The 27,153-nt window shown below is 37.8% G+C and overlaps 6 protein-coding genes across 6 annotated transcripts in view; 5 read left to right on the plus strand and 1 right to left on the minus strand.

The window, feature by feature from the left end:
• Window positions 1-444: 444 nt before the first annotated feature.
• On the plus strand, window positions 445-1,583 carry LOC128857838 (signal peptidase complex subunit 2). The gene is made up of 2 exons (XM_054093621.1): window positions 445-622; window positions 781-1,583. Exons 1-2 carry the CDS (start codon window positions 581-583, stop codon window positions 1,318-1,320), a joined length of 582 nt encoding a protein of 193 aa, XP_053949596.1. The 5' UTR covers window positions 445-580; the 3' UTR covers window positions 1,321-1,583.
• Window positions 1,584-1,684: 101 nt separating this feature from the next.
• LOC128857836 (beta-Tubulin at 65B) lies at window positions 1,685-3,511 on the plus strand. The gene is made up of 2 exons (XM_054093618.1): window positions 1,685-2,035; window positions 2,095-3,511. The coding sequence occupies exons 1-2, from the start codon at window positions 1,979-1,981 to the stop codon at window positions 3,385-3,387; spliced, it is 1,350 nt and encodes a 449-aa protein (XP_053949593.1). The 5' UTR covers window positions 1,685-1,978; the 3' UTR covers window positions 3,388-3,511.
• LOC128857839 (selenoprotein BthD-like) lies at window positions 3,405-4,916 on the minus strand. Its single transcript, XM_054093622.1, has 3 exons — window positions 4,767-4,916; window positions 3,928-4,546; window positions 3,405-3,652 (listed from the first exon to the last, which is right to left on the minus strand). The coding sequence occupies exons 1-2, from the start codon at window positions 4,806-4,808 to the stop codon at window positions 4,067-4,069; spliced, it is 522 nt and encodes a 173-aa protein (XP_053949597.1). The 5' UTR covers window positions 4,809-4,916; the 3' UTR covers window positions 3,405-3,652; window positions 3,928-4,066.
• A 3,173-nt stretch (window positions 4,917-8,089) lies between these two features.
• Window positions 8,090-11,998, plus strand: LOC128857840 (uncharacterized). Its single transcript, XM_054093623.1, has 3 exons — window positions 8,090-8,943; window positions 9,018-9,151; window positions 9,413-11,998. The coding sequence occupies exons 1-3, from the start codon at window positions 8,762-8,764 to the stop codon at window positions 11,749-11,751; spliced, it is 2,655 nt and encodes an 884-aa protein (XP_053949598.1). The 5' UTR covers window positions 8,090-8,761; the 3' UTR covers window positions 11,752-11,998.
• A 1,069-nt stretch (window positions 11,999-13,067) lies between these two features.
• LOC128857468 (hsc70-interacting protein 1-like) lies at window positions 13,068-14,051 on the plus strand. The gene is made up of 2 exons (XM_054093224.1): window positions 13,068-13,071; window positions 13,156-14,051. The coding sequence occupies exons 1-2, from the start codon at window positions 13,068-13,070 to the stop codon at window positions 14,049-14,051; spliced, it is 900 nt and encodes a 299-aa protein (XP_053949199.1).
• Window positions 14,052-20,772: 6,721 nt separating this feature from the next.
• LOC128857841 (uncharacterized) overlaps window positions 20,773-27,153 on the plus strand; it is a 38,303-nt gene continuing 31,922 nt past the window's right edge. The window contains exon 1 of the mRNA XM_054093624.1: window positions 20,773-20,918. The gene's annotated coding sequence lies outside the window, so the exon portion shown is untranslated. The remainder of the gene's footprint in view (window positions 20,919-27,153) is intronic.

The following is a 27,153-nucleotide window of genomic DNA, read 5'->3' on the forward strand; positions in this document are numbered from 1 at the left end:
TTTACCCATAATATAATTAAATTGCATAAATGTTCTTGCTTAAACTTTAAGTTTGAACTAAGTTTATTTGAGCTTTGTTGTAATGAAATAGCCACGAATGTTATGTATAAAATAAATTGATTTTATTCATCTCACATCGATGTATACAACATTTTAAATGATTTTTCGAAACACTAATTGATTTCTACTTATATAACGAACACGTATTTATATACATTAGAAGTTTAATAAAAACAATACTCTTTGTATGCATTCGATTTATGACGGTTTATATCCGGAATTTGCGTTTTTTCAGACCAAGTAGGACGTTGTATCCTGCTGAAGACTTGGAAGCACTGGTTCACAGGCAAGTATTTTAGTAACTCGCATTTTACGCCTGAAGCCCCAACCAAAATACAACTCTACACAGAATTGTCCAATAAACATAGCTTTTCATACACATTTTCTAACCACCACTAAACATACTTCGTGCAATCTGACAGCGGCAAATATTTGTTGTCGTGTCCCCAATTGTGTGCTGGATATTTAAATTTCTGCATTTTTAACTTTTTTCGAGTTTTAAAAGATCTTTAGCTTTTTAATGACTAATAAAAAAGAGGAAAAGCCACAACCTGAAATTGAGGTGAGTTTCAAAAATTGTATGGAACTATTCCTTTTAAGCAGAAGGGGGTAGGAAAATATTTTTTTTTTGTACACGTCAACTCCGGCGACGAATAAAAATACAACTACACACAAGTCGAATACTTTAATATACATAGTTATTTTATTGTGATTTTATAGGTTGCAAGAATCAACAAATGGGACGGCTCGGCTGTGAAACATGCCTTGGATGATGCAGTCAAGAATTGCCTCTTATGCGACAGACCACAATTGAAAGAACAATTTGGATTGATCAATGCCCGCTTGGCGTTGTGCGCTCTAGCCGTAGGTGTGGCTGTGCTGGCGCATGGCTGGGACTATACACATCCCTTCCCCGAGTCACGTCCAGTATTGCTCTTTAGCGTCATTGCTTACTTCGCGTTAATGGGCATTCTCACTTTACACACCACATTCCGTGAGAAGGGAACTTTTGCTGTAGCAGTTCAAAAGAATGGAAATAATGGCCCGCGCACTTGGGAAGCAAGCTCCGATATGAAGAAATACGATGATAAATACACGTTAACTTTCACTGTAAAGGATGTTAAAGGTGTTCGTGAAGCAAGTAGCACTAAATCGTGTGCCAACTTCATTGATGCCAATGGTGTAGTATTGGACAATTTGGTAGCCAACGAAGTTAATCGTCTTTTCAATGCACTGTCAGCTGGGAAAAAGGATGAGTAGCTCATTGAGTTGGTATAGACGGAGTATGAGTATATGTATTTAAATTATAGTGGTCACAGTGTTTGCGAACGTTGCAATCATGGTATGGGGCATAGTAAAGAAAGCGTAGCAGACTTGGATATACAACCTTTATGTGTATAAAACCACAACATGAAAAATGTTTTGATTATAATATTGATCTTTCTCATATATTGTAAGACTTTGAAAATTATGCATTTCACAATAAGAACACGTAACCAGAACTTTTTTGAATATTACTAGCACTTTTCGTCTTTCTATTTTTGTTTTGTCTGCCACAATATGCTTTAAACTTCCTCTCAAATAAAAGGTGCATTCTTACTTTTCCAGTCAGAATGAATTCGTACGCGCTGCGTTCAACCAAATGATAGGAAACAGTTGTAATCCAATTGCAATAATTTAATCCAATTCCTTTGCTCCAAAAATAATTTTCTGCTTCACAAAACACCTATACAAATGATGGATCTGTTATGAAAGAATATATTTTCATATCAACTCAAGCACTATTTGAAAGGGAAAATTTCGGAAAAAAACTGGGAAGACTTGAAGAATGTGAAGTAAAAACATTTAAAGTAAATAACCGCGAAAATATCAAAAAAATTATCTGTAATTAAATTTAAAAGTTTTACAAAAATTAAAAATGCGCGAAATTATTACAATCCAAATTGGTGGCAGCGGTAATTCCATTGGCGATGCGGTAATCTTGTTCCTTCATTCTTATGTCAAAAGAGTCACAAATAATTTCTTTATTAACAGTTCTGGCATGTGATCTCACATGAGCACGGTGTTGACTACTCCTCTGGGCGTTTCCAAGGTACCAGTGCTTTACAACTGGAGCGGATTAATGTGTTCTTTAATGCCACAGCAAGTAAACGCTTCTATGCGCGCACGATATGTGTAGATACTGAGGCGACAACCATTGAAAATCTTCACAAGCGCTCCTCGCTTTACAGACCAGAGAACTTCGTGGCGGGCTCTGACAGCGCTGGAAATAATTTCGCTCGTGGTTATCACACTGACGGTGCCGAAATTCTTGATGCAGTGTTAAATGCCACTCGACGTGAAGCGGAGTCGGTGGACTCATTACAGGGCTTTCAGATCCTACACTCCATTGGTGGTGGTACTGGTTCGGGCTTAACGGCTCTTGTCATGAATGCATTGGTGGATGAATATCCAGATAATCTTATCGCGAACTATGTATCAATACCATCACCACAAATGTCTCAAGTTGTTGTCGAGCCTTATAATGCTTTGCTAAGTATGCCCTCCCTCATACACAATTCTCATTTAACGTTTTGTCTCGACAATGAGGCACTTTTCCAAATTGTTTCTCGCAATCTGAAAATGGCGGTCAGCGGCTATGAGCATATCAATCATATTGTGGCTTTAACTATGTCCGGCATTACAACGTGCTTGCGTTTTCCTGGTCAACTTAATGCTGGACTGCGTAAGCTCTACGTGAACATGGTGCCATTTCCGCAATTGCACTTTCTCATTCCTGGATTTGCGCCACTAGTTAGCTGCAAGCAAAAGGAATTTGCCCAAGGCACTGTTAGCGAATTAGTACAACAAATCTTCTCATCCAATAATTTATTATGTGCTGTCGATTTGCGCAATGGCAAACTTCTGACCGCAGCCGGTATATTTCGGGGTCGCATGTCTCCACGTGAGGTCGATCAATTAATGACGAATGTGCGCAATAAAAACCTGAGCAGTTTCGTCGAATGGATACCTAATAATATTAAGACTGCCATCTGCGACATACCACCGCGTGGACTTAAAATGTCGGCTACATTTATTGGCAACACCTCGGCAATTCATAAGCTCTTGCAACGCATTTTAGATGGCAGCGGTATTATGTTGAGGCGCAAAGCACATTTGCATTGGTACACGGGTGAAGGAATGGAGGAACAAGAGTTCATAGATGCCCAACGGGACCTACAAGATGTGCTTGATTTGTATAAACAGAGTGGCGAAGATGTCGGGGAAGGTGATGCTGAAAAAGAAGGACATTCATGCGCGCCATGTAATGACATAAAAAATAATTAGGCATTGAACTGAAGAAATTATTTTATGATTTCCAAAATTACACGTTTATTGATGAATATAAGGAAACATTTAATGTTATTCTCATTTTTTAATAATTTATATGAAATTCCAATACATCGCGTTATCACTCCTTTCATTGTGGTTACTTAACGGCAAATTGTAATATCGTCTAGTTGTGTTCCTAAGATGAGTTTCCAACAACTATTGTCATAAGTGCCAGCTTTAAGTGTTAACATCATGAAAGTTGCGTGATCGAGTTTCAAATCTGAAAGTAGAAAAATTCACTTTTCAGTGGCTAGTGTAGGTATATTGCGCATTAAGCTAATAATACAATTGGCAGATAGAGGCCGTCACAGAGCTGTTATAAAAACAACTGAAGCGGCGGTTTGGAGACATTTTCATAAAGGGATATAGATCGAGAGCCAGTGGCACCGCGAACAAAATAAGATATGAGACGGCATTCGTGTGGAATTAGAGAGAAAAACATTTGAAGGTGTATTATATCTGCATGTATGTATATATATATACATTTGTACGTACCTTATAATATTAATTTTATTCAGCAACAAGCGCATTGAGCTCAAAAATATCGCAGTGTTCAGCTTCTCGTTAAAGGAATTTACCAAAACACTGGTCATAAATGCTACCAGCACCTATTGCTTTCAAAAATTCAGCTATTTTATTTAGAAGTTAATCTTTTTGTCTTTTTTGCCGCCTTGGTTAACGCTTCATCATCTACTTTCTGCCCGCCTTCATTAGTAACTTCTGAACCGCCTGCCATATCCGCATCCAAATTGATATTCAAAGCGCGAGACGCAGCTTTTACCAACTCATCCATGGGTGGAAACTTTTGAGCTCGTGGTGTGCGATTAAGTCCTGACCACAATTCTTGGCGTTCTTCGCCAGACTTTGTTCTAATGGCTATTTCAAAAGCACCACGTCGAGGAGGACGATCAACATTCATGAGTAATTGAAGTTCTATATCCGGCTTTAAAGTTTGTAAACGTTCAAGTAAATCGGCATGGATTTGGATGGCACGGCGGCGAAATACATTTCAGGAGCGGCAATGTTCAATATATAAAACTGGAAGATTTGGGTCCGTAACTGGATTTTCAAATGTTGAAGCTTTTGATTTTTTAGCAGCACTATTATCCGTTAACTGTAAATATAGATAATTTGTTTAAAAATAATGTATAAAATATTGTAGAAACTTTCACAAAGCTTCCCTCACAAGTTTAGATAAAGTACTTTTTTAGGCTTTAAGCCAGTCCAAGGCCTATGCACATAAATGCGTCCAATTAGTTTTACTTTGCTTATACAATTTGACCTTCGACCAACTTAAGAAATAATATGAAAAAAAAAACAAAAAACTGGCTTACTTCAGCTGCATTTTTTGCTTTACGTTTACGCTTAGGCGCCATTTAAATTTATTTGTTCGAAATTAATTGTATTGAATATTTCCCAAAGCTTAATTTGCGCGGTTTTTTTGATTTACTAATCAATACTCTAACCAGATATGTTAAAAGTATCGGTGCAAATAATCGATACGAGTGTGTAAAAATATTGCACGGAAACCCAATAACAATCAGTTAAGCTGGACATTTTGTATCACTATAAATTACTATAAATACAACATCTCCCATTAACACAAATAAAATAGTTATTTGACGGGTATAAGTAAAAACACGCACCGATGCGCTGTAAAAAAACAAAAATTAGGTTATGAGCTTTTTAACTATAATATCTCGAAAACTTCTTGACCGTTCATGCATAATACTAAGTACAGTGTGAGTTTTTGTGATCAAATATGAAAAAGTTGCATAAAACGATATTTTTTGCTATAAAACTCATTTCATTAGAATAATTTAAATATAATTTCGTTAAAAAATATATTCAAGTACATTTCATTTGAAATACCACATGTATGTATATAGTACTTTGCTTCGACTCCCTTTGAAAAAAAAAAACTTAATTCAACTAATTCCAGCAGTGACGTAATAAGAAATGTCTATGGAACTTAATATTTTGTAACGAAACGGTGCGTATTCTTTACTTGTTCCTTTTGTCAAAATTAATTATGGAAGTTTTGAATGTTCCAAAGAGAACACTATAAAAAAGGATAAATGCTGAAACAGTAATGGCATAATAGAAAAAAGTAGACAGGAACTTAGTTCAATAAATCAAGTTATCAGTATGCCAAACTCGTCTACTAAATTAACCTTATTTCGAGCAGCTTGCGTGGTGATATCTTCCTTCAGTTGCTAAATGCGACTTGTAATATTGCTGCTGAAGACATGAAGTAATAAATTGAAAAGACGCTGCTGAATTACTGAGAATCGATTTATTATCGTTGATTGTAAGATGATATTTGAAGAAGTTCCCGGAATATATTCAGAAAATTCAAAATTCAAGTTTATTTCTATAAGTTGTAAAGGGTGGTTAAATTTCAAGCGCCGATGTTGAATGTGAACCACGCCTAAGCATCAACGACACCGTTGGACTTCTTTCTTTTGGGTTATTTGAAAGAAAAGGTGCACGTCGATAAGCCAGCAACAACTCAAGAGCTAAAGGATGAGATAATTCGGCACATAACGGCATAGAACCTCAGTTATGCCTCAGCGTCATCGAAAATTTGAACCATCGGATGGAGGTGTGCCGCCGAGGCCGCGGCGGCTGTTTGGCCGATATTTTGTTCCATACGTAATTGAGCTATACCAATATTATCATAATAAAGAGAAATTACAATAATTTCCTAAAAAAATTATACTTTATTCAAAATCAACACCGGCCCTTGAAACTTAACCACCCTTTATTATCGCCTTCGAAGTACTCCGCATCAATTTCAACGCACTTAAGCAAGCGTTTGATCCAACTCTTGAAACATTTCTGAAACTATTTTAGGTGTAGCCATCAGAACAGTCGTCGATTTTTGTATTATTCCCATTTGGCTGAAATTTCATAAGCGGTTCTTTAACCGATTTAATGTTTGTCGTAGCCTGTTTTTGTAGAAATTGATAAAATTGTCGATTATAAAGATGTCACATAGATTCGATATAAATTGCTCGATTGAGCAAGAAAATATGTTTCCTTAAGCATTAATCGACAAAATTTGAATAGTGGAAGATATGACATGCCAATCGACAAGAAATATAAGAGAAAAGTAAAACCCCTGTACACTGCAGGCTTTATCGATGAACTACTTAGTCGGTCTCTCTTGAATGACATGAAGAGGTATTATTATTATTACTAATTTTACAAGTAAATACTACATTTGGCAAATAAAATAAGAGAAATAGATATAAATTTGCCACACTATACCAATCCAATCGTCGCCGATTAAATAGTTGGATATGCAGCCTTATTACGATAACACAAAAAATATCAGCAAAACGCTCCTCTACGTGAACACAATGACCCGATTTACACGAGGAGACATCTGGAAGGGAAACATTTTGTTCAAGGGCGAAGGACGGTCGGGGAAGAGAGAAGGGATTTTGTCTCCCGTACTCGGCGACACGCTTTGCTCTTCTTATTCGTATTTCTTATCTTAAAGCAATTTTTGACAGTTCCTTCATTCGTTTTCTTCTTTTGTAAAAGAAACTTCTAAGTTATGTGTTGGTTTTCAACCAAACGGAAGATAACAACGATGACAAACATCCGAACGCTGCTTGGGAAATGCACGATTATTTTTGCTAGTAAAGTAGGTATAATTTAAAATAGTTAGATACTCAAGTTAATTTTAAGTTAATTATTTACATATGAAGTATTTTTAATTAAATTTTTTTTATTCAAGCATAAGAATTTATAAATATATTTCAATAAAAAAAAACAACAAATTATTTATTATTTAACCAGTTTGCATTTTTCATTCATATATTTAAGAAACTGTTGTCGAACGCTCTCTGCTTTACATGTAAGCGCGTGCTAGAATACATCCGAACCAGACGATGCTAAAGTATTAACCGTTTGAGTGCTAAGCGATTTTCTTTAATACATACGAAAATTGCGAAGCAAAATTTGGTCTAAGAAAACTGAAATATGATGGCTTTACAAATATAAGCATAGAGAACACAAAAAATTACATATTTCAATAATTTTATTTTTATTTTGTAGACTAAACTATTAGTTATGATTATAAGAAAAACTTATTTACATTTTTTTAATATCATCTTTTTTTTTTTTTTACAACAAGTTCCGGCATTATTATTCAAATTTTGGCACATTTGTGGTTCCCCACACATGTACCATGCACACCTTTTTTGCAAATGTTGCATATTAGCCAGGAACGCTTTGGATTTTTAGATCCTTTTACACTACATACTACACATTTGCGCAATTTATTTTCAAAATATCGATATTGAACGAAAAATAAAAATTGTTTTTAACGGTCTCAACTAATTTATACTTTTATATGACATACATTTTTTATAAATATCGCAAAATAATATTCAACACGTTCCTAGCCGAACGCCAAATGCACAGTGATGCAATCGTCGCTATAGCAACGCGCCGCAAATTTGGAGTAATTAGTTATCGTCGCTATATCGACGAATCGCACTCAAACGGTTAAATGTCAAAATGTCGCGGAAACATTTTTGCCCGTGTGTACGCGAATGAAACATCAAAGGAGAATTTCCAGTGTCTCCCTTCCAGATGTCACCTCGTGTATTTTTGGTGCCTATTTCCGTTTCCTGGCTAGTGCTTGTGCGTACAATAAAGTGCTATCCATTCCGGCGTCGGATTTATTGGTATTGCCTTGTAGTAATTTGTGCCGTTGCTGCGGTCCTGGAATCGCTGCGTTTGTGCGGGTGATAAACGCTCGGAGTAGTGCGCATTGTTGCCACGGTTTGTGTCCGGCGTTTACCTACACCGGTCCACCCTTCTCCGTTTTTTGTAAATTTTATCTATTTGTATTCTCTGCAAATTTTGTGACAGATATATTCTTTCTCTCTCTCTCTCTCATTCTCTCTCGGGTCTCTACCTCTTTCTTTATCTGCCTTGAAAGTTTCACTTCACTTCACTTATTGATCATCATTTCAACAAATAATTTTGAAAATGAAAATACAAAAATCCAAATCTGCTGCCACATTTTGTATCATCACATTAATAGTGTTTTAAAAGTCTCGATAATCACGGAAATTTAAAATAATCGGAACTATTATCGACGGACTTCCACCTCAATCCAAAAGAAGTTTCGCGATAACAATTACCGACGCATTAGAGAACAGAATTTCTCCAAAAATATAAAATAGGCAACGAAAAATTAATAATTACCAGGCGCTTAATATACCAAACGATTATCAAGAATAAAATAAATTACGAGCTTCACTAAGTTTTTTGAAATACTTGGAAAAGTTAAAAAACATACGCAAAAATGGCTATGCCCAATTTATCTCATGCCGACTTGGAAAAATTGAAATTTTTCATAAATTTTGTTTCTGAAAATCCAACTGTGCTTAATTTGCCTCAGCTACAGTTTGTAAAGGATTTTGTGGAAAAATTGGGTGGCAAAGTACCGGCAGGTGAATTCAAGTTGCCTACTGGTTCTGCTGGAGGGTAAGTTAAATAAAAAGCGAAAAAATAAATTAGAAAAATAATTTGCGCTTATGTGCATTAATTTAAATTTATAGAAAATGCCCATTTGGTGGGGATGCAAGTGGTGGCGGTGCAAGTGAAGCTTCTAGTGGTATGAATGTTGATGAATCGGAAGAGTCAGATTTGGAAGGTTCCGAGCCGGAATCGGAGGTCGAATTAGATATGGAAGGTGAGTGTTTTAAGCCAATGATTTGTAGATTTATAATAAAAGGTTATGTTAGAAGTAGGTTATATGTATATTCAAAAGTAGTAGTAGGTTTTGTATCATTAAGGTAGCTTTGCGAATTTGGTACAGAGGCGTGTCAGGAAAATACTAGGAACAATATTTCTTTTTAATATTTTTAGGCAGGAAACTTTTGTCAATATGCACATAATTTTACTTAACGAGTTATGCCTGACACGGCTCTTGTATACGCACTTTTGCTTTCAGCCAAAACAAATTCTGAAGGGGAAAAGCAGGAAAAGGGATCGGATTGGACACCGCCTTCTACTGCTTATGACAATTTTATCAATACAAGCACAGTCTACCTCGAAGAAACGAAAGGAATAAAAAAAAAGAGTATAAAAACTGAGCGCGAACACTCTGCTGAATCTAGTACTGACGAAGATGATGGAGAAGAGTATGATTGCCCAGTGGAAGCAGTTTATGGCACTGATGAAGAGGATCCTATCAAAACCAATGTCGGATCAGTTGTCATGAAATGTGAAGTAGATAGTGATTTTGAAAACGAAGATTTCCGTGATGAAAACTACAAAGAGGATGAAGATGGCGATACTGAAAGCGACGATTCCGACTTGCGTGTCCCAGCCCGCAGACAAACGCGAAGTTGTAGAAGCGGCATGCGCACCCGGAAAGGAAGGCGATTGCGCAAATGTCGGAATGTCTTCAGAGAATATAAGTCTGATAAAAAATTGCGTAAACCTAAACCAGTGAGTTGTACTGGAAAATGTAAAAAACAGTGTGCTAGAATTGATGCGGAACAGCGCATGAAATTGTGTAGAGAATTCTGGGAACTAGGCTTTGTAGAACGGAAAAACTATTTGTTAACATGCATCGAGCGCAAACCACTTGGTAAAATGCGCATAATAAAAAGAGTTAAGGAAGCACGCCAGCACACAAATCATTATTTCATGCCTACCAGCGATGGCGAACGCGTACGGGTCTGCTTGGACTTCTTCCTGAAAACTTTGGTTATAAGTGCTTTCCTAGTGAAAGACGCGCTGGAAAATAACGATGGTAATGGTAAATATACTGGGGTAGACTTGCGTGGAGGCAGCGGTGAAGGCAGGCGAATTAAAAATGAAATATCAAAACAACGACGTGAAGATTCCATAAAAGGAGGCACGTCTGCAACCACAGAAAACTCCGGCATTGATTCAACCACAGAAGGCAATACAAAGTCTCTTACGGAGGATGCTTCCGTTAATGAAATTGAAATGCAGGGATTGATAAAAGACGAATCATCTAAAACGAATGAATCAAAAGAACTGCCTATGACGGCAGAAACTTCTGTGAAAGCCTCTATTCCTCCTATAAATCCGAACGAAAGCAACAAGCAAACGGAAAGTCCAGTTGTTGCGCAGACTGAACCTTTAGTACCCGTTGAAAAACCAAAACCCACAAATCGCACTAGTAGAAAAGGAATACCCGTTAAAAAAGATCGCGTACCACAGCCGGTGAATTGCGCCGAATCGTGCAAATTTAAATGCCACACCAAATTTACCGAGGAACAACGGGCAATGTTGTGTGCGGCATTTTGGCGCTTAGGTTACAAGAGACGCAAAGATTTCGTATTGTCACGCGTTGAAGTACATGAAAACACAAGTACGACCGCGGCGGAATATCGAAAAACGAACCGAGTACGCACATTTACAAATCGCTATTTTCTACGTGGCGAACGTGGTGAAAATGTGCGCGTCTGTTCGCGATTCTTCAACACAACACTTTGCGTTGGCAGTCATTTCTTAGGCAATGCACAGAAGAATGTCGACAAGCAGACGGGCGCCTATGCGGGCGAGGATAGGCGCGGACGAGCACCTAAAAAGAATAAAATTCCCGATGAACTTGTGGATGGTGTACATCAGCATATCAAAAGCTACCCAACTTGGGTGCCGCATAAAAACTACAAGACACGTTTTCTACACAGTTCATTGAATATTGTTAAAATGTACTCCGAGTATAAAGAAGAAATGGAACGACAAAATAAGCCCGCGGTCAGTCCAAGTTACTTCCGTAAGGTTTTCCATAGAGATTTTAAGTTGGCTTTTCTCCAACCAACATCTAAGCATGCGCATAAAGTAAGTTCACAAAGGAGATGTAATGACGCATCTAGCAATGCTGCTACCTGCTCTAGCAACAACATAGATGGTACATTGTTGAACTGTAGCGCAACTGCCGATATACCCATAGTGTCAACACCAACAAAAAAACTCAATCCAAACATTTCCACATTTACGGGTGAGGAAGGAGGTTTTTGGACGCAACTAACGCCAAATGCAACCGAAACGATGCGATTTTTGCAGCAGCGATATGCACCTCAAGCACCCACGCCTGTGATCATGCAGTCAATATATCATCAACAACAGCAACAGCACCAGCAGCAACAACAACACCAACAACTACCACCACCATCACTACCACTACCGCCACCATCTCTGCCTACATCTACCTACCACCTGCCACAAGCCATTAACTACGTGCATCAGCCACATATTATGAACGCCGGCTATGAAAGCGAGGAATGCGCACGAAATTTCCATATGCTTTAAAATAGGAAAACATTTTAGATAATAAATATATTATGTAAAACATACGTATGTACATGGCTAGCATTAAGTGATAATTATTTGCATTATTTACGCGTAGTCATAGACAAAATAAAGAAAACTCTAAATATTTTAATTGACAAAGAAATTCGTTCGCAAAAAATATACTCGTCAGTTGATGCTGGGGTCTACATCCCTGTATAAAAGTCGGATTTACAAGCCGGCCTGCCTAATGCGCAAGACATGGAGCCAGATGCGTCAAGTGTAGCTGGCTAAAAACTTGATTTCCATGAACTTTGGCGAAGATGCTTCTCAGACCTAGAAGAATGCCACAAAGGTGTATAGTTTCCGTAGAAATTTACCATAAAAGATTATAGGCCTTTGAATACACATTGAGTGTCATTTTGACATGTTAATTAGAGTAGGTTTTCTGTAAGCTAATTTCTGCACTTAGGCTTCTAGCGAATACCCCTATTTGAAATATTCTCGGAGAGTTGCTTATCGTTATGGATATGCCTTTTACGCTTGGGAGTCCAGTTCGATTCTCAACTTTTTCTTTTGAGTTCGAACCAGCAGGATTTACGCATTGATCATTCCTATCGCATCCATAGGCAGGGGCGTATTGCTCTCGTAATGTACACTGTTGCTAGGCGTTGTACATTGGTCAATGGTACTAACAGATACAGTTAACTTGAGGAATACCCTTTCTTGTTGTTGTAACAGTATTTGTTGTTGTTGTTGTTGAGGTGGTTGAACATTTCCACTGAAATACTCCTAATTAGTGACCAGCACCGTTTTACTACCACTATCTCGTGTGATGATGTATTTTTTTTTTTTTCCAAGTCAGATCCATTTAGTGAGGTCCAAGTATAGCAGCAAATCCTTTATATCGATGTCTGAGATCTCCTTAATTTGCTGTAGGAAGGGCTTACCGAAGGATCGGAGTCGTGCCCTGGCTAGTCCCGGACATTCACATAAATAGTGGAAAAGACTTTCCTTCGCCCCTTCCGCTTGACAGCTTCTACAGATAGGATTGAAGGGTAGATTGAGTCTAGCTGCATGATCCCCTACTTTCCAATGACCTGTAAGGGTTGCAGTGATGCGTGAAATGTTTGGGTATTCCCAGTATTCCCAGTATTTCCCATTCTCCATAAATGTTTGGGGAGAGATGCTGGAATGACAGTCTTTGCCCGGATATTTAATCCATAGTTACGTAGAACCAACTGTGTTAACGGAGAAATATTTGTTTAAGTGGGTGCCTGTAGGACAAGTGAAAATGCGAACAATGCGTTTTAAAAATGTAAAATGTTAAACCATAAATGTGTATAGAATTCCTTATATCAGCAACTTAGCTATAGTTTTAAACCGTATTTCTTTACACTCGATATTTCTCTCATTTATTTGTAGGTGTTATTGAAGGCGACACTGATGCCGATCAGCCGATGGGTGATTCAAATAAAACACCAACTGAGGAGGAAATCGATCAAGCTAGCGATTTGCGTTCACAAGCCGCTGCTGCTTATTCGGAGCAGAAATTCGAAGAGGCTATCGATTTGTACACTTCAGCCATCGAGCTAAATCCAGGCAATGCTTTATTCCATGCCAAACGCGGACAGGCATTCCTCAAACTGAAGAAACCCAATGCATGTATTCGTGATTGTGACAAAGCTTTGGAATTGAATTGTGATTCTGCGGCGGCCTACAAGTTCCGTGGGCGTGCACACCGTTTGTTGGGAAATTGGGAGAAAGCTGCAAAGGATTTGCGACAAGCTTGCAAGCTGGACTTTGATGAGGAAGCTGACGAATGGCTACGTGAGGTAACACCCAATGCTAAGAAAATCGAACAACATCACATTAAACAGGAACGCAAGCGTGCTGAACGTGAAAGCAAGAAAGCACAGCGTCGAGCACGTGCACATGCCAAGGAACGTCAGCAGCAGCAGCAGCAGCAACAACAGCAACAACAACACCAGGGCCCACCAAAGGGCTTCAATCCGGAATTTTTGTCTGCCCTTAACGATAAGGACCTCCAGGAGATATTGGGTGACATTGCCAATAACCCAGCAAATATCGAGAAGCATAAGAACAATCCGAAATTCGCCAAACTTCAGAGCATGGCCAAGCAATTGGGCATGGATAACGTATTTAACATGTTTGGCGGCTTGGGAGGTTCGGCTGGTGGTTTTGGCGCCGGTGCTGGAGCTGGTGCAGGTGCAGGTGCTGGAACAGGTGCAGCGCCAACTGCAGATGCTCCGAAGCCGGAGCCCAAAAAGCGTGAATTCGTTGATGATGGCTTAGATTAAAAGACAGCGCATCCCCCTTCGACTGCTTAGCGCTTTATGGCGCAGTTTTCTAAATTATAAAATATACTATGCTATAAATATAAGTTTTGAGTAAAGAAAGGTGTTAGTTGTAGTAACAGACATTCAGCGGACCAGTTACCAAAAATGTTGGCAAACTACGAACTCTGAGGTCAATGTTCACTTTTAAGGAGTCAAATGAAATATAACTAAGCCGCTTTAATTATATACTAATCTATGGAATTGCCAAGAACCAAAAAGGTTAAATATAGTTACTTCTATTACCTTTTGTCTTTATATTATATTTTCGTTCATTCAGTGAGATAATAAGCAATTTAGAAACTATTAATTTGTTCAATAAAATTCCTTTGCTTTTCCTTGGATTTGTTATACCTAATGGCAATTGAAATGCATATTTAATTAATGTCACATTTAAGTAAAAATAAAATTTTCCAACAATAAAATCAACGAAAAAGTTAACCACTAGTGGCCATGATTAATACAAGTTATAACAGAATATATTAACAAAATCTCTTGTTCATATGCAGCAACCTAAAAACACATTGAGTTTTGCGTTCGAGACATTACAGCATATTTATACACATACACTTATGTACGTATATACAATTTATGCGAATATGCACTGTAAGCAAAGTCGTAATGACTAAATTGTAATGAAAATAATAATTATACTAATAATAAAGGAAGTCAAGCATTTAAAAAATATTTGTCTCGCTAAAGATTTTTAGAGGTTTGAGCGTGCGCGCGACCCAGCTATACATTGATCTGGCACCAAACTCTCTCTTCTTAATTGGCGCGATAATCGCTTACGAGATTTTGGCCGAGTTTAACAAAGCGCGTCATTCGTTTCTTTCTCGTGCTAACCGGCGCCAGTTGAACACACCAAGTCAAGCTAAGTCCTTCCCCTGATCTTTCCAACGCAGAGGAGACCTTCCCCTTGCTCTGCACCACCAGCTGCTACCGCATCGTATAGTTTCAGAACCGGAGCGTTTGTATCCATTCGGACGACATGGCCCAGCCAGCGTAGCCGCTGGATCTTTATACGCTGCGCTATGTCTATGTCGTCGTAAAGCTCATACAGCTCATCGTTCCATCGTCTGCGATATTCGCCGTTGCCAACGTGCAAACGTCCAAAAATCTTACGCATAATCTTTCTCTCAAACAATCCAAGCGTCGCTTCATCGGATGTTGTCATCGTCCACGCTACTCAGTTGCCTACTTAGTCCAAAGTAGCACTTGTTGGCAAAAGAGATTCTACGTTGGATTTCCAGGCTAACTAAACTGACCAAACTCCCTCCCCATTCCGAAATTTATGATCAAGCTTGTTAAGAAGTACCTCTGGCAGCAAAAAACTCGCTACGCTGGCTGGGATAGAAGGCAATAAGGCCGCCGGCGAGCTTACAAAAGGAGTATCGGGAAAGGTATTTATGGGTACGAAATTATATTGTTGGTATAGCTAATCACATTTCAAATTTATATTCATTCAGAGCGGCGCAAATAGTTCGGCCGCCGTAGTTTTTGTTGTAGCAGCACTCTAAACCCGGTCAGTGCAGTGTAGATCACCGGTCGTGTTTGTCTAGCTCATCTAACGATAGGCCCAGGAAACTTGCTGTTTCGACAGGTTGGGTCCAAAGGGAGAGGGGCCGCCGTAGTCGATGGATAGGTGCGTGACTACCGTTCGGGGGTGCGTAGGTTTGGATCTCCATGCTTTAAACACTAAAATGAAGAAAAAAGTTAGCGGTCGCTCCGCGGCAGACAATGGCAAACCGCCGAGTGTATTTCTGCCATGAAAAGGCTCTTCAAAAAATATCTGTCGTTCGGAGTCGGCTCAAAACTGCAGGTCCCTCCATTTGTGGAACAATATCAAGACGTACGCCACAAATAGGAAGAACAGCTCGGCCAAACACCCAAAAAGTGTATAAGCGCCAGTTACAGGATCCGGCACTCGAAGTGTAGCCAATCAAAAAGGCCATAAATTTAGTTTGAAAAATTGCTTTTATTCAATTCAAAGAAAAAAAATTTGTCAAAATAATACAAAATTAAGAACCAATTTACTTTTGCTCGATATGGCCACCTTTTGCCTTGACTATGACCTTGAGACGGTCCAGAAACGAATCGCCAGCTGCTCGAATGTGTCTTGCAGGTATTTTGGCCCACTCGCGGACAATGGTTTTTTTCAGCGCCGCAAGACTGGTGAATCTTTTAGTTCGGACCTTGCTCTCCAAAATGGCCCAGACAGAATAATCCATTGGATTCACGTCTGGTGAATTTAATGGCCATTGTGTGGACGTTATGAAGTTCTTGGTTCACTCAAGCTTTGTGAGACGGTGCCGAGTCCTGTTGAAATATCCATGGTCTGCCAGCGAAATTTATGTCCGCACACGGCTTCAAAGCAAAAGCCAGATTACACTCCCGATAATATTTCACATTTACCTTGATGCCAAGCTCGATGAAAACGATTGGAGAGCGCCCATCTGCGGTTACAGCGATCCAAGCCATTACCTGTGGCTGGTGCTGCCTCCTGGTGACCAATCCATGACTCTAATTCTCATATGAACGGTCGGTAAAATAAACCCTATCGGTTTGGGAGTTTACGAATTGCTCAATTTGAAAAATTTTCTCGTCAGAAAACCCAACGTTCGGTTTGACCGCTTTCGACCAAGAGAAGAAACTCCTTCCCGGGCCATTCCGGTAACGTAGACCCGGCTGCCGTAGGAATGCTTTTTTTTAATTCGTAGCAGTTTCTTTAGATAGATTGGCTTGTAGGCATATGGAGGTGTTTATTTTCGACAGATCTACGTGACCTCCAAATTGGGGAGCCATTTTGTGACTCAATATATTTTGAGTAATGGAAATCTTTATTTTGTTCTTTACGCGCTCAATTGCTTGTCTGTTTGTATACTACAGCTGTCTGGTTAACAGGTGTCAAATATGATTGACATACGACGCCATTTACAAGAATATATATTTTCCGATAGGGTGATTAATTTTGCGCCACCTTGTATCCTTATATAGCAGGATGGTAAGAAGTAGATTTAAAAACGAAACCACCTCTTTAAACTTATTTGTATTCGTACATGTTCCATATGTATGTGTGCAAGTAGGTGCATTTTGATTACATAGAATAGTATTCGCCCTTGCAGTACTCAAGGTTCATTGCCTTCGAGTGGGGTGTTTTTGGGCATTCAAGAAAATAAACAGGCGAGCAAACAAAACGAAAACCAAAAGCAAAATGCAAGCAAAGAAAATCAGCAAGGATACTTCTCACCCACAATAAAAGCAATTTTTCTGTGACTCATCCACAATCTTTTGTATTTTCGAAATCAAAATTTCATTTCAACCTTTTACATTGTATACATTTTATTATTCATATGTGTGCATGTACCTGGCTTTATGATTGAGTTACTCATTCAAATTGTTTGAATTAAAATTCTATTAATAAAATTTGCATCAACTGAATGCAACTCAAAACGAGTAGTGAATTGTTTTTAATATATAATGAAATGAGTAAAATCTTCAAAATCAACTTTTCGACGCTTAGTATGTGACTTCATGCGTTTGTGATTGAAATGCTTACAAGTTCCTCTGTGTGCGTATGTACGTTACTACAGCACGATTTTTGTCAAAGCCAGTGAGGCAACCAAATTAATTACATACATACGTACAAGTACATATAAATGTACATGTATGTATGTATGTACGTATGTTGTGGCTGTTGCTGTTATACCAGTTCACCATGCTCTGCCAGTGCGGTGTATTCACCGATTGTTATCGACTAACTCATCCAACGGTAGGCCCAGGATAATGGCACCGCGATAATAGCAATCGGGGGTCGAGAGTTTAAAAGTGAGAGTGAGAGTTTCCCAATGAATGTCGTTTAACGTCTGTCGATATACTGCTCGAACCTATAGTTGCAGTCGTGTTTGGTCCTGGCAGGTAGCTCAGGCTATAGCAATGTCTAGAGGGATGATACCCGTGGAGCACCCAAGCAGGAATTGCTTGCTGAGCATTTTACTGTGCTCCTTGACTGTAAGCATGGAAGTCTCATTGTGTAGGTATTGTAGGAGAGGCACCTTGTAGAGGTATACCGTGGCTGTCCTGACGGCAGTAATTTGACAGGATTGGAGCTTTGTCTGCTGTAAGTCACTAGTCCCAGGCTCATGACTAGTCTACATCGTCGATATTCTAACCGCAATCCCGCAAAAGATATAGTATGTAATCGCACGTCGATTCCGTCGTGCGCGACTGTAGTTTATGTTCTTTACATTCGGCTCTTTTCTTGCTGCCTACACTTGAAATATTATATTATTATCTTTACAGAACTTATATATAGGTATACATATACATGTATAATAGGGCGTTTGGCCTAGCTCTCCCTCCAATTTGTAGGATGCATCTCCATATTGTTCTGCAAATGGAGGGATCTAAAGTTTTATGCTGCTGAAGCTTTTTCAAGACAGAAATAGACCCGGTAGGTTGCTTTTGGCTGCCGAGGGGAGACCGCTTTTTTATTATTTGTTGTTTCATACCCCCAATGGGTTTTATCATCTGAAGTTATCGCTCTCATCACTTTTGCTTTCATCCCTATTCTTTTGTCCAATCTCTCGCAATCTGGATTATCACACATTGGACTTTTTTCCCAACAAATATCAGTTTTGACCAGAGAAATGTAAGGATAGGACTAAAAATATTTTACCTAGCAACCACTTAGGATCTCTGCTGCTACTAAGAGATCTCTTTTTTTTAAGATCAGCGCGCCCAGTTTAACTTAACATGCAAATATAGTGTATGGAACTTACTACATACATACATATATCCCCAAAATAAGTCCTGGGACAGTGTTTCTAGCTACTGCGAAGTGTATAATCCCCGGAATATTTGCTTAGGTAATGCCATCACACCTTTTTCCACAGCACCCTTTGCAATGTTGGCTACAACTGCGCCGTAACTCGCCCGTCCGTAAACACCAATTTTGAATGACTCGCTGGAGAATTTCGGTCGGTATCTCGTGAATAACTTTAGTAATGTTGGCTTCCAATGCTTAATCGAAGTTGGTTGATGCACAACGCATTTAGACTTTACATACACCCACAAATAAAAGTCCAAAGGTGTGATATCACACGATCTTGGCGGCCAGTCTAAACGGCCATGCAGTAAATCCATTGCTTCACGGGCTGTATGGAAAGTAGCACCGTCTTGTTGAAACCAAACGTTGCGGAGACCACGGGCTTCAATTTCCGGCACCAAAAAGTCGTTTGTTATAGCGCGATAGCATTCGCCATTGTTACATTGGCGCCAGTCTCCTCTTTGAAGAAATATGAGCCGATGATTCCTCTAGCCCATAGGCTGCACCAAACGGTTGATTTCTATGGCTGTTCTTGAATGGCTTCGGGTTGCTCTTCAACCCAAATACGACAATTTTGCTTATTAACGTAGTCATTAAGCCAAAAATGAGCCTAATCGCTGAACACCATAAGTTGGCCTGAGTGCGGGATGAACAATTTTCACAGAGCGTTGAGCTTCGTAATTGAACGATTTGTAAACGTCATGTAGTCTTTCCATGAAGAAAAGTCAATGAATAATGAAAAAAATTATGTATTTAGTTTGACAATAGTCGGCTGTGATCGGTCAAAAAACCCTATTGGAAAAAGTATGTACCTTTAATCTGACGTTCACTTTCGTTATTCATGAAAGCTAAATCACAAGTATAGCCAAAAATTTAAACGCAGTCCAAAATCGACCCCTGGCTCCCGGACTATTAGAATAAGATATAACAACGAAATCGAGCTAGCGATAACGGGGCAAAGAAACTAAGGCGCAGAGGTTACGACGGTTTGCGCATCTACTTAGGAATGACGACAAGAGGATAACGAAAAATACCTTTAACTCTTATACGATGGGCAGTACAAAACGTGGAAGACACCCAAGAAGATGGATTGATGATATCCCAGAAGACCTACGGTGCATAAATGGTAGAAACAGCGATGCAATGAATCGAGACGTATGGAGAGATATTGTAAAGGAAGCACTGACTCACCCCAAGCTGTAATTGCCATGATGATGATGATGAATACGGAAAAAAATGCATTTAATATTTTGTTAACGTGTTTAAAAAAAAAAACTCATAATCATCAAATGTGTTTTCCATTTTAACGATTGTTTGTTTCTTATTTAAATTATAAGCCGGTGTTAGCCGTTTCGATAGGGTCAAAGGAGCGAGGCACGTCCAGGGTTAACAACTGAATATCTCTCGCTGTGTATTGTTTCGTTTTAAACGGTCACCTTATTTCATTATCACATCACAGTAATCACACCTATAAGTTGAATGCCCAAGTTCGGTAGCATTACCTAAGCGATAATATTAAATACGTATATTCGTATACTTGTTTGTGTAGATGTGTGAAATGTTTGTAAATACCTACAGACGCGGTGAGTACGTGCTGCCTACATTGGCAGTCAGCGTCGCTATCACTGTCGCCGTCGGCTTTTTGTTGCTTGCGTTGCTACAACAAACTTTATATGTATACATGGATGGATGCATGTGTGCGTGTGTGTGTTTTTATGCGTTTGATTGAATGAATATTGTAGTCACCGTTTCAACTTGTTGGAATCTTATGACGTCATCGGTTGAGCAAAACAAACCACCGAATGTGGTGGCTACGATAAAGTGGCTCATAGCACTTGGAAAGCTGAAAGCGAAATTTCAGTTTCAGTTTTGTGTGTAACGTACGCGTATAAAGACGTAGTAAAGGAAACACTTTTCCAACGAACGCAAGTGAAGATTTGATAGAAAAAGTGATTCAAATTGAATTGAACTCGAATTTTAAATTCAAAAAACGGATACAAAATGTAAGCGGAAATTGTAAACATTTTGATTATTTAACGGATTTGTTTTTAGAATATTAGTAAATAGTAAAGTATTGACAAATAAAAAAATAAATAAATAAAAAATTAAAAATGAAGTGAGAGATTGAAAAGTAAAAACTTAGTTAATAATTATATATATTTTTATGCAAAAACAAGTTAGTTTTTATTATGAATTCAACAAGAATAAAAAACAGAAAAGATTTTTACAAGTTTATATACAGTTAATTGCAGAAGCATGTATATTTTTATATACATACCTACATACACATAAACATGTATTTTTGAAATTTCGTTTTAAATTCTGGCACAAATTATCCAAAAGTACTTATTTCAAAACTTTTTACAACTACCCCCAAGTATTGTCTGCCAGTTCCTATTTTGGGTCGGTGCTTCATATCACTTGGACGTTACTTATACACCGCATTATCCTAGCCATTTGGTCATCTTCGTTTCTGTTTGCCACCTTGGCCCAATATTGTCATTTGGGCGTGGGAGATTTCTTATTTACTAATAACCCAAAAAAAATTACGGAATGAGTGAGTTAGTGCGCAAGACGATTGAATAAATGACTGACTGGCTAGCTCTGGGTTGGCCAACAGGCTAAATTTTTTTCAAAACAAGTGATGGCCCAACATTTAATAGTTATATGTATAAATATATGTATGTATGTATACAATTGCGGCTAGAAGGGTACATGGCTGTGGTATATGCTTGTAGATATGTATATGTCTAATGTAAATATGTGTGCATGCACATAAGTATGCTCACAAATATATATATTGTATGTATACTACATAGTATTGCATTTATTTAGAACGCCATATGGTTGGGCGCGCCTTTGGAGTTATTCGCGTACGTACACGCAGATGAGCTTTTCTTTCTGCGCTATTTTCACAAAAAAAAAAAGAATTTTAATAATGAATTTATATACATAAGTATACCCCTATGTGCTAATACATATTTGTTTGTGTATGCAAGAATGAGTGTGTATGTACATATGTATGTATGTAAAAATTGAGAATATTTTGGAAACACTTGTTTGTGATCTTCAAAATTCTATTTTGATTTTATGTTTGTTTTGCTGTTTTCCTCTTTATTTTTCGCCTGCTTTGTTCTACATACATATGTATGTATATACGCACTAATACTTGTGCAATTCGTTGTGTAAAGTAAGAATAGATATATATGCAAGTAGGTATCGACATAAAAATTTACTTATTAAGATGATCTCATACCCATACACTTTGTTGATTTTTTTTCTACTTTCGAATGTAGTATGTATACATTTTTTTCTAAAAATCGAAGACTTTGAAGTGGGTAAAAGGGGTCAAATACAAATTAACGCATTGAAATGACAGTTTTAGATATGAGTAAAAGGGGTGGCCTACTAACACTTTTGCATTGTATTTAATGCCAGTTTTAGATATGAATATCCGGGGGAAGATAAAAAAAATATTTAAAAACATATAAGTAGCTGTTTTCTTTTTAAAAATTTTATAAAAAACATACCTTCCAATATTTTTCAATGATTTATTGGTTGAGTAGAAAGTGTAATTTCATTGAAGTAGCTGACTCAACTAGGCGCACATTAGCCCACCCTCTCAATCCAATTTTCCAACCCCTTGCTGATGGCTTTCGATTCTATCCTCCTCCTATTTGTGGCGTGCGTCTTAATGTTGGTCCACAAATGTAGGGACCTACAGTTTCAAGCCGACTACGAACGGCAGATATTTTATTTTATGAGGAGCTTTTTCATGGCAGAAATACACTCGGAGGTTTGCCATTGCCTGCCGAGAGGGGACCGCTATTAGAAAAAAAACTGTTTCTTCATTTTGGTGTTTCACCCTGATTCGAACCAACATTCTGTCTTGATTCCGAATGGTAGTCACGCACCAACCCATTCGGCTACGGCGGCCGCCTATCTCACGAATGGCTCAGCAAATATTCGCCTTAAGCGTCTAGATCGCTTCCGGTTTATTCGCAAAGAATTCTAATATAATTCTCAAAAAACTGTAGCTGCGACATCAAAACTGTTGATTATAGGTATAGTAGAATTATCGAACTTGGCAGAAATGAAGGCAGACTAAGATTCAATTAGATACAACAAAAGGTCGGTAATCATGGTGGAGTAGAGTAAGAGGAACTGTCGTTTCTGTCAGTAGTATCGAACGAAATGGGCCCGTTCTCACGACAGTCGACTCTACGTAACTGGAACGCGCCGGATTTATATCCGGCCAAGAACTGTCGCATCGGCAGCATTCCCTATATAGGTATATATGGGGAATGTTTGTGCTGCTACAACAACAAAAACAATATCAACAACGACAATAACAACATCACCAAACCAACAACGAAATAGGCCAATGATACGAATACTCCAAGATTCAAATCAAACAGTCACTCTCGGCGATTTCACTGGCTTCTCGATAATCACTCCGTTTCTGATTTACAGTTGAACTCTTTTGTTTGCTACTTTTCAATAAGCACAGAATTCGGGGGTATACCATCCATTTCCCCAGTAAGTTTTGAATATTTTTCGAAATGTTCTGCAAGCTTAAAGCAAAGCTAATGCATTTAAGCTGATATCGTTAGACAAGCTGACATGTTTTTTTTTCGTTTACCGTGTATATTCGGATGCCAGCATAAAATGAAATGACGCAAAGCCGTTCCATTCGCACCATCGTCGTATGCTTCTAGCTCCAACTTCATGGCGGCTGTGCAACATATTTCGTCCGTTGCTTTTTCTTTTCTACTTACTTTTCACGTGACATTTCTAATGTACAAACTATTGTTGTTGGTGTAGTTCCAGTACCTTGAGCCTTGGCTTAAAGCAATCGATTTCGTATCGCGGAGATAAGATGCTGAGATTCTACTATGTTTTAGAGTTCGAAGTGGGTTTCAGAGTCAAAATGTGACTTAATAAGAAATTAAACGATGGCTCTCCCTTTATAAACAAGCAAAACACTTATCGCCAATGCCAAGCAACTCAAAAAGGTCGGGACTACGGGCAGGAAAAGCTAGACCGATTTCAATTTCGAGTAGAATACAAAAGTGCCACCCAACGCATCGGCTGCCGAGATATACAGACGCTATATTATATATATTTTACACTTGTATGTACATATATATGTACATTAGGGTGCATACAAAAAACAAAAAAAAAATCATTACTTCTTTGTTGCTTCGAAAGCTTCACTCCCAAAAGTACTGAATTTATTAGAAGAACCGCAAATACATAGCACGGAAGGCGAACGTTACCACGACTCCTCCAGTGGCGAAAGTGATTAGGTTTTTATCTTTTATCAGTTTGCAATAATAAAACGAATGTCTTTTCTTGTTATGATTTTTATAATGTGTTTACTTAACAAACATAAAGAAAAATAATTTTGTCTATCGATACTGTCAAATTGGGTATTAATTTGGCATTAGAAAAGTGAAAAATGTGAAGAAAAATGAAAAGCCTTGCATACCAATATTTTTCTAAATAAAAAGCAAGCAAAATTTGACTTATTTAATGACCAAAAACGTGGGAGAATAATTTTGTTTACCTCACACTGTGCATTGAGTGGTGAATTTTCCCATACAATGAATAAAGAATTATTTTTGCTGAAAAAAATGCTGGAACTGCTATTGACTTGGTTACTGTGCATTCAAAATATACTAATATAAATATGTATGTATGTATGCACGCATATCGAATACCTCTTTGTGCTGCAGTGCTTAGGTGACTATATTTGTGATAATATTGTTTGTGTTCGATTAATTTGATGAAAAAAAAAATTATTTCCACACTTTTTTTCCTGATAATTCTGCTTCATACTTTTGAGAGTCATGTTACTAAAATAAAAAAATAAGAAATGTGAGTGTAAAAAAATTTGCGGGTATTGATCAAAAAAAGTGTAGTTAGAAGGGCGAGGGCAAGATGAGTTCATAAAAGATGTTTGTTCTTCTTGCGATTTTGTGGCTTAAATGCCTGTTTTTGTTGTTGCTTTGCTGGTTTGTTTACATTCTGGTCGAAGTGTTGACGTTTAAACCAACAAAATTCATGTATGTAAGTTTGTTGTTGTGACTAGTGACTTTACATTGTAGGTACATACTCGAGTTGGGCTAAGGTGTAGTGAGCGCTGCGATTTGTTGACGAAGAGATCCTCGAGTTTTTTTGAAAAATGAAAATATGTTATAAGCAACGACAGGCGGCCATTCCTACTATTTAGGACTGGTAGCGGCAGGCCAACCCAAGACATCTTGTCGAGGCCCTATGCTCCCAAGAGGAGTGTACAAAGGAAAAAAATATATAAAACACAAGGAAAACATTCTGTATTAGATGACCGGCCAACATTTTTACCCCACCTGTCTGTGTTTTTCTATTGGCTCTCTTAACATTATACAAATAAATTTTAACTGGTCGCGTGTGTTTTAGTTTTTTTCAGCATTATTAGGGCAGTTGTCTGGTCAAATACTTATTTTTTATAGATATTTTTTTGGAATTTTTTTTTCAAGAAAATAAAATGCGATCATTTTGATTTAATAATATGTTATTATTGACATCAAATAGTATACAATACAAAAACATTTTTTTCGACAAGTTTTTTTTTTAGTAGTGTGGCACCAAAGTAAGCGTCTTAAAAAAAAGATAGGTGGCTTGTAAACAGGATTTTTGCTCTTCAGGACATCTGAAACGTAAAAGGTTAAACTGATTATTATTTTGTAGGCTTGTCATCCTGTTGGTGCCAAATATGTAAAAAAAATTGTTTTTGTATACTATTAGATGTCAATAATAACATACTATAAAATCAAAACGTTCCCATTTTATTTTCTTAAAAAAAAAAAATCTGTAAAAATGAGTATTTGACCAGAGAACTACCTTAGGTTTTGGCGTTTTAGTTTTTGGTTTAACTATGGTAAGAATTCCGACCTTGTTTGTTTAGATAACACAAAGCCATCAAACAAAGTCTATACTTACAGTTAAAAAAAAAATAGTTGCATAAATACGAGCAGCTCCAAAAACTAACTAAACCAACCGCTATAAAAATCGTTCAGCAAAAAAAGTTTGCGGATAGGCCCGCGCACTGCTTTGAGTTTTGGTCTGTTAAAAATTCAATTTCGAAATAAAAGTAACTTAAAACAAGCACAAATCTAAAAAAGCTGTAGTTAGTTTTTGGAGCTGCTAATTAGGCTGCTATGTTAGAAACCGTTTTGCCAGCTTATAGATTTGTATACGTAAATACACACGCACGTACTCTATTGAGGCATTTACATACAAAAATACAATACATACATACGTATACAGTTATTTATTTAATTCCTATTTGGCAGTCGAACTGCATCGGAATGCGGTTTCACAGTTTTTTTCTATTTTTTCTTTTTTTTGTCTTTGAAAACATCTTTTCTCGGTTCCACTGGTGCCACACCCAAGTCATTCACTGTCTTTTCAACACAAAACAGGTACTCCTGATGCTTGCCAGCGATTATTATGAATTCCAGAGCGTCTTTCATTGTGGCGGCACTTTCCCTTTCGATGCATAGCTGATGAAAACACGTTTATGATAAAAAGTATTCCCATGTTGAAAAATGCATGAATCGTATCTCAAATCATATAAAAGAGTGCAAAATAACAGTTTGAGAGTACGAATGTTTTTTTGTTGTTTTGGGTTTTTTTTCTCATATCCATTGAATATCCAGAGTTTACGCATAACAGGCTGCGCCTTTTTAAGGGGGAGAAAACTGGTAACCCAGAGTGCTATTGTTATCAAAGAGGCGCGGGAAATATATTTTCTTTCAGCGTTTAGCTGTTCAAAAGCTATTGAAGATGTTATTTACGTTAAATTGATTGAGTCAAATATTTTTGATGGGCCCATTGCGTAAAAAACGTGTAAACGTTTGAATTGATTTACCTCCTCTTTTCGAGAAGCCGTTGGAAAGTCAAGAGAAGATGCAATTCAACAACGGTATTTATTGTTAAACAAATGCGGGCTGCATTAGGAATTCAAAGCACATCGGTTGATTCGCTTTAAGGGCGCTATATCACGTACGTGTGTATGTATGCATGTGCATATGTAAAGAAGTATAATAAAAATGCAGTGCAGACTTACTTATATAAACGCAAGCAAGTATGTATGTATGTTGTTGATTGTGACAGAAAAAAAAAATAGTGCCGAATAAAGACAATTTTTCTTTCATCTAAAAAAGTGAAGTTCGTTTTTGCTGCGCGATTAAA

Source organism: Anastrepha ludens, chromosome 3 (genome assembly GCF_028408465.1).
Source record: "Anastrepha ludens isolate Willacy chromosome 3, idAnaLude1.1, whole genome shotgun sequence".
Classification (NCBI taxonomy): domain Eukaryota; kingdom Metazoa; phylum Arthropoda; class Insecta; order Diptera; family Tephritidae; genus Anastrepha; species Anastrepha ludens.

Coding starts and splice junctions, on each gene's coding strand:
- LOC128857838 (XM_054093621.1), top strand. CDS start 581: ATGACTAATAAAAAAGAGGAAAAGCCACAACCTGAAATTGAG. Junction 623..780: donor AGCCACAACCTGAAATTGAG/GTGAGTTTCAAA, acceptor GTGATTTTATAG/GTTGCAAGAATCAACAAATG.
- LOC128857840 (XM_054093623.1), top strand. CDS start 8,762: ATGGCTATGCCCAATTTATCTCATGCCGACTTGGAAAAATTGAAATTT. Junction 8,944..9,017: donor CCTACTGGTTCTGCTGGAGG/GTAAGTTAAATA, acceptor TTAAATTTATAG/AAAATGCCCATTTGGTGGGG. Junction 9,152..9,412: donor GGTCGAATTAGATATGGAAG/GTGAGTGTTTTA, acceptor TTTTGCTTTCAG/CCAAAACAAATTCTGAAGGG.
- LOC128857836 (XM_054093618.1), top strand. CDS start 1,979: ATGCGCGAAATTATTACAATCCAAATTGGTGGCAGCGGTAATTCCATT. Junction 2,036..2,094: donor GTAATTCCATTGGCGATGCG/GTAATCTTGTTC, acceptor CTTTATTAACAG/TTCTGGCATGTGATCTCACA.